Consider the following 11126-nt stretch of genomic DNA (forward strand, 5'->3'; position numbering starts at 1 on the left):
AATTATTTGTGAGCATTGTGCCCTACAGTCAATCATATCAAACAAAGGTAATTTAAGTTCTCCACTCTAGTATTCTTAATGGAGTGATTTAAGTCCGTACATTACGGTCATTTAGCACAAAACTTTTCTCTCTTTTGCAAATTTTTGCCCAAGACAAAAATAGTTTTTAATAGTGGGACGAGATTTTGTAGCCGTTTCATTTTCCATTCCTTTTTGGTTCCTTTCACTTCATAAAAAGAATAAGACAAACCTAAATAACTTTTACTAAACTTGCCCAAAAGTGATGCCAAAGTCATTTTCTTGATGCCTTCATGCATAGAAAAGGACGCAATTTAAAAGCACTATAAACTTACTGGAAGCAATATGGCATATAGTTCAAGCAACTTAAGCCAATTGCAGTTCTTTTAAAGTAGCCACTATGGTTCAGTTACATATCATAAATCATCAGCAGATAAAATTAAAAACCGCTGGCATTTCCTGAACCAGACAGCACATCTGGTGAGGTATTCATAGAGAAATGAGACGAATGAACGAAAGATTACAACAATATTCTCATAGCAATAGTTCATAAGGATCGTGGCAATTTCAGTCACTCAGCTTGCACACATCAACAAACTTTTGCACAGCATTGTGGTATTGAGTTCCCTGCAACAGCATCAAGTAACAGAGAAATCAGGCTATAAACAGAATGAGGGGGAAAAAACCAACGAACATCAGTCTGTGATTTATGAGTATGGGAAGAGAGAGAGAGAGAGAGAGAGAGGGGGGGGGGGGGGGGGGTTTCATTGACACAATCGTTTAGATATACATTGAGTTTTCGGTTCACAGATCTAATGTGAAAATGTACTTTAGGACTCTAGGAGAGTGAAAACATTATCTTACTATCTCAAAAACAGAAATATATCTTTGTTAATGTAATTAATCAAAACAGAAAGAAGAACATCAATCGTCTTCGAAAGCAGCTGCTGATGGCAAAAGAATCCTTTCTTCTCATTATTGAAATTATTCATTAGCATAAAAACATTTTGGGGGAGATGGGGAGGAAGGGGGCATTGGAGAAATCCCTTGTGTGCTTCTGATTCTAGTTGGCGCACAGGTTCAAAGCTCTGCGGAGTATAGGTCAGCTCCTTTACTTTTCCTCCCCACTTAAATACTAGGCTCTCCACATTAGGATTTGAACCTAGGGCGTGCACCTAACTCATACATCAAGTGGAGGCATCCTTGAGACTAAACTAAATCCTTGGGACAGAAATAAAGCTATTCATCCTTTCTGAATCTACCATTCTGTTCGCCATCGCAAATTTCCCGTGCACTCTAACTGAAAACCCAATAGCCCAAAAAATTGTGGGACCTGTTATTTCACAACAATCCCAGACCAAACTACCACCTAAAAGTCATTAAAACAGATCAAACACTGCGTGCCTCAGAAGGTACTATTCAGCAATTCACTGTTCAGCTTATAGCAAGAGACTGCATGTACAGGGGAATGAAAAATGCAGTAACAAGAAGATGCAATGCTGAGGGACAGATACAAAGTGTGGACGCTGGAGTGGTAAAGATGTGAGGGACTTGGATTGATTATTGTAGGAGGGGGGTTTTAGCAAGTTGAGAATACTTTTCTTGACGTCCTTTTTCTGGGAGGGGAGGGGGAGAAGGGGGAGCCACTGTTGATCTTTAGCCTAGAGAGGGGGTGTCGAATACTATGCTGATGTTTAGTCTGCAAATGACATTAGGATCCCAGCCCAAAAGCATCTTTTATTGTTTCTGAAAGAAGTTCAATGTCTCTATTTCCCATGAAAATATCACATGTTTTCACCACATAAAAAGAAGACGATGTGAAGAAAAACTATAAAAGCTTTTAATATCGTAGGTTGCAGCTATAGGATTCTTCTCGATCTGCAATATCATTTAGAAAGGCCCAGGGAGAAACAGAAATCCATATGAGTACCCCAACAACTAAGAGGACATAGGAAAAAAGAAAAATGGCAAGGGCATAGCAGGCTAGCAGCAGAGCGGTGTCTTTCTAAGACTCAGTTCGGCACTCTGCTGTTCTGGTATATACTATATTTACATCATAGTGATGGTAATAAATTTGAAGTTGATACTGGGCTGCTAACCATACGCCAGTATCAGATCTCACATTGCGTCATCTTCTCACAACAATGAAACGGACAAATATAATTTGGATTATGGTTATCAATTTCTTAAACCAATGTTGTTACCTCAACGAACTACCTCACTAATAAGACGCAATATGACCTAAATAAGGTCTACCTGGAGAAGGTCTCTCATGTAAATTAATGCTATTTAGTAATTTTCTTTTATCTTTATAAAATTCTGATGAGGGGGGTGACAGGGCCAGCTTGTGCGCACCCACCCATTCAATCCATCAAGCAGCCTGCTACAACTCACAAATGCAGGTGCCTATAACCATACTCACCAAGGCTCGGCAAGTGGACTCTCGCTTGTTATTCTAGCTAGGATCTAAACCTGGGATCTACGAGTTATTATTCCTATGCCTCAACCATTCATACATCCCATCAGAGACATGCTCCAACTAGTCCAAAGATCAGATAGAATCCATTTATCACAGTGCCAACTTTATAACTGCAACAATATTCTGGATAGATTATAGAGAACTCTCTTTTCCACTTGCATGTGTACCTCATCCGAAAAGAAAATTTGTAGGGTGCAGATACCTTTTTCCTCAACAAACTACAAACAAACAAAAAGACTAACAGACCCGCTAAGAAATGTCACGTATAAGAACAGCTTTCATTATGTAAACATGCGCTTGATGGTAGCATAAGAAATGAAAAGTCCTCAACATGCAAGTCACGACACAATCCACTACAAGATCAATTCCAATTGTATATATCTCTATTTCTTTATAGTAGGGGAAGTGGAGGGAAATAATATCTGGAACATACATAATCCAACAAAATCTGCAGGACAAAATAGCAACTGAAAGCCTACCTCCCAGTAAAGTTGCTTGCAATCCATGCATTGCCAAAATTCCAAATTCTTTTTAAACAAGCAGTTTGGAATCACCTGAAATCCCTTAGCTGCCTCAACAGCTTCTTCTGTTGTCAGAGGTTTTTGGATGAACTTACCGTTGCATTTTGTGCACCTTGACATCAACTGGTCTTCAGAAATTCCCAATTGGAAAGTTTCTATTACCTGTAGATGTGCAAGGTAATATTGCCATGAGCAAACGGTCAACAAACTGTTTTCAATGCCGCTCACTTGCAGTCCCGTCCCCTCATTTCATTCATCAATCAATTCAAAACATTTTTATTTCGAACTGCAGGCTCTACAATTTGAAGGCATTCAATTTACCTCAACCAACTGATCATTCTTTAGAAGACTCTTCACCCGGTATATCTGATTTTTTAAGAGATAATCATGTCTCAAGAGTTTGGCATCTCGTGTTAAGAGTACTCTCTTCTCTTTACAGGCTTGTTCTATTAAACCCCTGAAAAAGAAGAAGGCAAATTCGAAAAGATATCATAAGGAACACCATCCAGGGAAAACAGATGGCTATTGGGTTTCCACTTAGAAACAACAAGGTCAAGAATCGAAAATTATTCAGAACCTCGTTTCAGGCTTCTTTGAGTAAGGAACAGCAGCATCAATGCCAACACATCTTAAATGTTTTGCCAATCCTTCAACCTGAAATATTACCAGACCCCTCATAACAACCACAAAAAGAAGCAAAAGGTGCCATACTTTGTCCTCCCAAAGAAAGAGAAAGAGGAGAAATCTCCACCATACTGCAAGACAGGGCATTAAAGAAGCCTAGACGTACCAGTTTTACAGAAAAGTAATATTTGTAACTAAAAGTGGTATCTCACCATCACATCACATAGAAACTTAGGGCACCCATCCCCGCCGGAGGTCACATCCCAGGGTGGTGGACCTTGCCATTCTTCACCACCTTCTGTTGGACTGCGGGTGTTTGCTACTCTACCAGATGATTTCTTTGCTTTTTTTCTCGAGATCTTCGGTTTTCTATCAGATTCACTTAACAAAATTTTATCACCATACTTCCCGACAATTAGTGAAAGCACGTCATCCATCCGATTAGCTTGATCTGGTGACAACGCAGTAGCCTCTTCATCTGAGATGGGGGCTGTTTTACAAAAATCAGGCGGGATAGCTTGCACCATCTCTAAAGCTTCACCAAATTTGATACCGCACATTTTGTTAGAGTTTTGCTGTGTGTCAAGTATCTGCTTCAACCCAAGATCCAGATGAGCCAACTGGAGACCAGTTACACTTTCGACAGAATTCCCTGAAATGGACCGGTTACCAAATGTAAAGAGGACAAACAAGATAGAGATAATGCAGTGAAAAAGGAGTTTCATTTCACTGTGTGATGGTCTACAGCTCCTGATGGCTGAGGTATAAAGTTAGGGCCATAATTGGATTAATCTCGCATCTATCACCGCACTGCTGCAAACACTTAACTTAGCAAAGCTTCTTTCAGATGAAAGGGCATACTTTATTACCTTCAAGAGGCGGAATTAGGATTTCAACTCTATGGCTTCTGATTTTTTTAATGACGATTTCAAGTGGGAATAACTGGGTTCTAAATTTAATATTTGTACATATTTAATGAATTTCATAACGCAAACGCGCCTACCTCCCCTCCTCCTCCCCCCGCCGCGATATACTCCAATAGAAAACCTAGTGAGCATACTCAAGACACCTCTTTCTAGAAAGAACTATCTTTTCAATAAGGAAGTTGGTTACTGCTGTATCAGAGCTTCGTGGAGGTTACGATAAGTGGGCATGCACTAGAAGAAGGTGCTTCACCAACCTTCTGTCACAACCTTAGCCTTGAAAACTTCAAATATATGAATCAAACATTGAGCATCAACTGCTGCATATTGCATTTGCTCCTCTGTCAGAGGACGGTCCGACCAATCACTGCATTGGAGTTCCTGCACTCAAGATTCAAAAAAGTAAAATAAATATTTTCTATAATAAATTCATATTGATATTCCTGACTAACAAAATTCCAGCATCAAGATTGCACACCTTTGATAGAGAAATCCCCAAAACCTCCTGGCAAATTGTTGCCAAGCTCTTTGTTTGCTTTGATGGTCTTCTCCCTGGTTGTCTGGGTTGCAGGTTGTTGTATATGCTTGTAATATCTAAAAAGGGTTCCACCTAGCCACCAATTATTAGCTAGTATATGACAAGCATTACCCACACAAAACAGGTAAATCGGTCCTATATAAAGGTAACCAAACATAAGAGTGTGTGGCATATAGAATGTGTTAATCGAACTAAGATTGCTTCAAGAGAAAAAAAGTCCAACTACTTTAGCAAATTAAAAAGATTAACAGCAGCAATGACAATGACATATTGAGAAAACCAACAGTTCTTTTACAATCTAAGATAGTTATTAAAAAGCAAAAGCCAGATAAATTTTAATCGAGCTAGTGACATTATTTAAGACAACAACAAGAACATGTTAGGGTTTTGCCCTGATTTTCTTACCATATTTGGATTTTACTTTTTCTTGAAGGAAAGACAACCATAATTGATTTTACTTTTTCCAAAAGGAAAATATAAATCTTCCATGTTTGAGTTACCCTTTTCTTGGAGGAAAAGTTTTTGGACATCTATAAATTAAAGACCTCCTTCCCACAACTAAAAAACACAATAGCATCCACAATGTAGTCACTAAAGAGTCTTGTTTATGGGGAGATTATTCTCTTAATAGTTTTCATCATTCTATTATATTAGTTTTTGATTTGATATGTAGGCTAGTTGGCCAAACCATACTAATATTATGCTTCTTGTAGTAGAGTTTTCTTTGTCGTCTGATTTATCGTCGTTCAAGGTTTGCAATTATTAGCTTCCGCATGACGCCCTGATTATTTCGATCCCAATAAGTGGAATCAGCGCCAGATTCATTCATCTCAATGGATCTGTGATTTCATTGAAGAAGAATGACTTTCAACCACTTTTAACCCATTTTCAACCCAATTTTAACCCTTGCATTTATTTTTAACGCGGGGCTACTTTAAACCAATTTTAACCCTTGCTTTTATTTTTAACACGGGGCTACTTTAAACCAGTTTTAATCAATTTTTTTAAACCATACTATTTTAAACCATATTTCAAATCATGGCAACCAATAATCTCTCTTTCAATGCCCCCACAAACCTTCACCGGTGAAAACTATCAAATTTGGTCAGTTAAGATGAAGTCTTATCTTGAAGCTTATGATTTGTGGGAAGTTGTAAAGGAAGATAAACCTATAGAATCACTCCCAGAAAATTCTACTCCTGCACAAATCAAAGCTCACTCAGAAGAGAAAACCAAAAAGTACAAAGCCAAAATTGTGATTCAAAATTACATTCTTCGATTCAATTTTTTCTAAAATTATTGCATGTGAAACAACAAAAGAAGCTTGGGAAAAAACTTGAAAAGGAATATCAAGGAAGTGAACGAGGCACACAAAACCAGATTTTGAATTTGAAAAAAGATTTTGAATCTCTTAGAATGCAAGAGGGTGAGACAATCACTCAATATTCTGACAGAATTTCTTTGATTGTCAATAGAATCAGATTGCTTGGCGAGAATTTCAAGGATAACAGAATAGTTGAAAAAATCCTTGTGACTATTCCTGAGAGATTTGAGTCTAAAATCTCCGCTTTAGAAGAGTCTAAAGATCTCTCTACTATCTCTCTTGCAGAATTAATAAGTGGTCTTCAAGCACAAGAGCAAAGAAGAGCTTTCAGACAAGATAAAGTTGTTGAAAGTATTTTTTATGCAAAACACCAAAAAGAAAAAGTCAACTATCCTCCTTGCAAATATTGTAAAAAGAAAACACACTTAGAAAAATTTTGTTGGTGGAGATCAGATGCAATATGTGGAAATTGCAAACAAGCCAGTCATGTTACAAAAGTGTGCAAGTTCAAAGACACCCGAGACAATTCACAAGCATTACTGGTAGAAACAGAAGATCAGGAGGATCAACTCTTTTAGATTCGCATGCTGAAGCAAGGAAGAGTGCGTTTTCTAGAACAATTAAGTCTTCAAACTCAAATTGGATACACCAACTTGAGTTTGAGGGGGAATGTTAAAATTTACTTTCCTTCCGCTTCATGATTTAATTAGTGGTAGAAATATTTACTTCCTTTTTTGCTAGGAATATTCTAGAATATTTAGTTTCCTTTTAGTTTAGTATTTATAAGGAAAATATATATTTTCCTTTTATTTTATTCTATTTATTTCTCTATAAATAGAGATGTAGGCTTTTATTTTTCTATGCAAGAAACAATTCAAGAATCAATACAAAGAGTTTTAGTTTATTCTCTCTTCAATGTTCTCTTTAGTTTCTTCTATTCCACAACAAGTGGTATCAGAGCCAATGGTTCAGCCAATGATGAATTAAATAAGAGCGGGTTGAAGATGGGTTCAAGGCGGCCAGTTCAAATCAAGCTGCATGATTTTGCGATAATGAAGATTTTGTCCGGAGTACTATATGTGAAGATTAATTTTCAACCATATTTTCAACATTCATGCTGCTACATCTTTAAAAATAAAGCAAAATATTTTCAAACCAATTTTTAACCCATAAAAATTTTAACCTTATTTTTAACCATGGCAAGCGGCGATTGATGATGAAGATTATGTGAAGAAGATGAATCAAGTTTAGTCAAGAAAATCCAGGCCAAAATAGGAGATTTGTTAGGGTTTTGCCCTGATTTTCTTACCATATTTGGATTTTACTTTTTCTTGAAGGAAAGACAAAGAGTTTACCATAATTGATTTTACTTTTTCCAAAAGGAAAATATAAATCTTCCATATTTGAGTAACCCTTTTCTTGGAGGAAAAGTTTTTGGACATCTATAAATTGAAAACCTCCTTTCCACAACTAAAAAACACAATAGCATCCACAATGCAGTCACTAAAGAGTCTGGTTTATAGGGAGATTATTCTCTTAATAATTTTCATCATTCTATTTTATTAGTTTTTGATTTGATATGTAAGCTAGTTGGCCAAACCATATTAATATTATGCTTCTTTTAGTAGAGTTTTCTTTGTCGTCTGATTTATTGTCGTTCAAGGTTTGCAATTATTAGCTTCCGCATGACGCCCTGATTATTTCGATCCCAACAGAACATACCCAATGTAATCCCATAAGTGGGGTCTGCGAAGGGTAGAGTGCACGCAGATCTTACCCCTACCTTGGGAGATAGAAACACTGATGACATTCTTTAAGAAACCAAGCAAAATCAACCTGGAGCATATACCAAGGGGAAAAAGAAAAAAAAAACTCTAAAAAGAAACACCAAAAGACAATCAGCTTTTATAATCTCAATATGCCTAGAACTATCTCTAGAGTGAAAAAATGCAATCTTCGCCAGTTCGCGCTCTGGGATGAAACTCCAACTTCAATTAGGCAACTAAATTAAACGATAACTTGTTTTGTTAGGTTGCGATAAGCTAACCTGCAAGAACTGAGTGGTAGCTCAATGATAGAAACCTCTCCCTGGTCTAGGTTGCAGGTTGTTGGATATGCTTGTAATATCTAAAATGGGTTCCACCTAGCCACCAATTATTAGCTAGTACATGACAAGCATTACCCACACAAAACAGGTAAATATAAAGGTAACCAAACATAAGAGTGTGTGGCATATAGAATGTGTTAGTTAAACCAAGATTGCTTCAAGAGGAAAAAGTCCAAAATTTTAGCAAATGACAAAAAGTAACTGCAGCAACGACATATTGGTAAAACCAACATTTTTTTTACAACTTATGTTAGTTATTGAAAAACAGAATAGAATAAAAATCCACAACCAAAGACAATAGCTTTTATCTCAATATGCCTACAACTGTCTCTAAGTGAAAAAAATGCAATATTTGCCAGTTCGCCCTTTGGGATGAAAATCCAACTTCCATTAGGCAAATAAATTCAACCATAACTTGTTTTCTGAGTGATAGCTCAATGATAGACCTCTTACCCCTTCTCAGGTACATTATTTTACCCTCACCCTTGCCTTTTTTCCTCGCTTAGGCCTCCCCAATAAAATTAAAAGAATAGAAAAGCTAGCTCTATACCATAATTCTCCACCTATGCACAAGATAACAAGTGTATTAAACAAATTTTAAAGGAGGAGTACATTTTTTGAGATACTTTCTTGTGCTGACAATTATATATCTCTAAGCAATATTGTGCAAGTTAAGCTCTTTAATCAATATCATGAAACTTCAAAGCACCGCAATTTACAAATCATTTTGCAATTTGAAGTCATATCTGAAAACTGAGAAAGCAATATGCTAAATAAACATAAACGCTTCGACCATTGTAGTGTAATTCGAATTAGTAAACAAAGAAGCATTTACTAACCTTGTCGAAACCGGGTTCACAGCCATGAGCACAGAAAGTAGAAGACAAATACACTAAATCCTGTTTAAACCTAAATCCCAATTTTAATACATCCGACGAGGCAAACGCGTCCTTAATGAGGTGGTAAATTGACTGTAAGGGGATTGAGGCCAGGTCAATTAAGAAGACTGGCGATTCGCCGGTGAGCTGGCAAGCGATTTGAAGAAGTGAGACGGTTGGGAAAGTGGACTGGTGGGTTTGAATGGGTTTCCATTCAGCGTCGAGTCCGATGACTGAAGAATGAGTTAATGCATGAGTTAGATGGTTGAAGTCGGGTGAGTCAGTGGATGAGATGAGGTGTATGGTTATTGGATTCTGTTCCGACTCCATTGTTCGGTGAAGTCTGTTTCTTGGTGAGCTTAGGTAGATGGGTTTGCTATAGTTGTGAGACTGCTGCTGAAAATTTGACTTTACTAAAATGAGGTTGAATCCTACTGCCATTGACGATACGGTTGTTGATTTATTTTATAAAATTTATACCATATCAATTTTTTTATTATTTTATTTTATATAACCAAAATTTGGACTTTTTGAAACCGTCCTATTATCTGCTTTTTTATATCTAAGATTGCTCGATTAATTTTTTTGGTATTTCATAAAAAAAGGTCTATATAAAAAGTTACAGAAGTGAGGTTGTACATGATATCATGTATACTTTTTATAAGACTTTGAAAAACTCTTTTACTTATTTTATTGTTTAAAAGGTGAAGAATCAAGAAACATGAATGGCAGAAGAATAGAGATCCGTCCAATTAATATTAAAGACAAAAAATTTAGATCATGTATACGGTAAAAATGCGTAAACGTTTGTGAAAAACGGTGGGGTCGACGAAAGAAGAAGATAAAACACAAGTGCTGAATACCGAGGGTATTGTACACGCAGTGCTTGGTCGGAAAGTTCGAAGAAATCGTATGATCTATTTATCGGGAGTGCGGTTAATTAGCTTTTGACGGTGTCGAGTTGATGGTAAGCGTTTGTCCTGGCTCATACATCGAGTCGGTCGTAGTCGTTAGCCGTTTCTTCATGGCTAAATTGGTCATGGTCGTTAAGTAGGTTGATCGATTATTCAATCGCACGCGTGAAAGCCCGGATTCTGTCACCTTTTACATCGGTCAACAGACGGCGTCAGACCGTACGACCCAACCTTATCCATATTAGGGCTTTCTTTATTCTAAAAGGGCTCCATGATGTATGAAGGGCCCATAGAGGAAAACTATAAATAAGGGCACTTCCTTACTTTTAGGGGTTGGTTTTTCAGATCCAAGAACATTGTATTTGAATATATATTGAAGCTTTCTCTCTCTCCTTCATTTTCTCTGATTTTGGTCCGGTTTACAGCTTATATAATTCATTGAATCATATCATTCAATATTGCACGGAATATACACAAAGATCTTAGCTCAAATACAAACTGAACATCTTCGTCCAATCATTAAGCATATTGATTTACTCGCGCTTAAGTCATTTATAAGCAAAACATACATATATATCTTTTGTTCAATGTTATAGATTAAGTTGCCCACATATCCTATACCTCATTTACAAATTCAACTTATTATCCAATTTCGGGTAAACGAGTTTGGCGCGCGTGGGCTAGGATAATAGTTCTTTGATCTCGGTTGCAACTTATTCACCTAAAATTCCAGCTTCTTTGTTCGTCTCTGTGAAAACGGACCAAATGGCAAACTGGACAATCCCGGTCCGTCCAAAATG

At 37.0% G+C, this 11126-nt stretch overlaps 1 protein-coding gene across 1 annotated transcript; it reads right to left on the minus strand.

Annotated features, from left to right (window-relative positions):
- Positions 1-281: 281 nt before the first annotated feature.
- Positions 282-9835, minus strand: LOC132056390 (uncharacterized). Its single transcript, XM_059448558.1, has 8 exons — positions 9374-9835; positions 5044-5175; positions 4823-4946; positions 3855-4294; positions 3596-3672; positions 3340-3475; positions 2977-3180; positions 282-645 (listed from the first exon to the last, which is right to left on the minus strand). The coding sequence occupies exons 1-8, from the start codon at positions 9740-9742 to the stop codon at positions 586-588; spliced, it is 1542 nt and encodes a 513-aa protein (XP_059304541.1). The 5' UTR covers positions 9743-9835; the 3' UTR covers positions 282-585.
- Between the last annotated feature and the right edge of the window lie 1291 nt (positions 9836-11126).

This window comes from Lycium ferocissimum, chromosome 5, assembly GCF_029784015.1.
Source record: "Lycium ferocissimum isolate CSIRO_LF1 chromosome 5, AGI_CSIRO_Lferr_CH_V1, whole genome shotgun sequence".
NCBI classification, from domain to species: Eukaryota; Viridiplantae; Streptophyta; class Magnoliopsida; order Solanales; family Solanaceae; genus Lycium; species Lycium ferocissimum.

What these genes read in the sequence shown, in the direction of transcription:
- LOC132056390 (XM_059448558.1), bottom strand. Translation starts at nt 9,742, where the DNA reads ATGGAGTCGGAACAGAATCCAATAACCATACACCTCATCTCATCCACT. An exon ending in TGGGGATTTCTCTATCAAAG is followed by an intron (nt 4,947 to 5,043) that starts GTGTGCAATCTT and finishes TCTTGAGTGCAG; the next exon opens with GAACTCCAATGCAGTGATTG. An exon ending in GCAAGCAACTTTACTGGGAG is followed by an intron (nt 646 to 2,976) that starts GTAGGCTTTCAG and finishes ATGCTGTTGCAG; the next exon opens with GGAACTCAATACCACAATGC.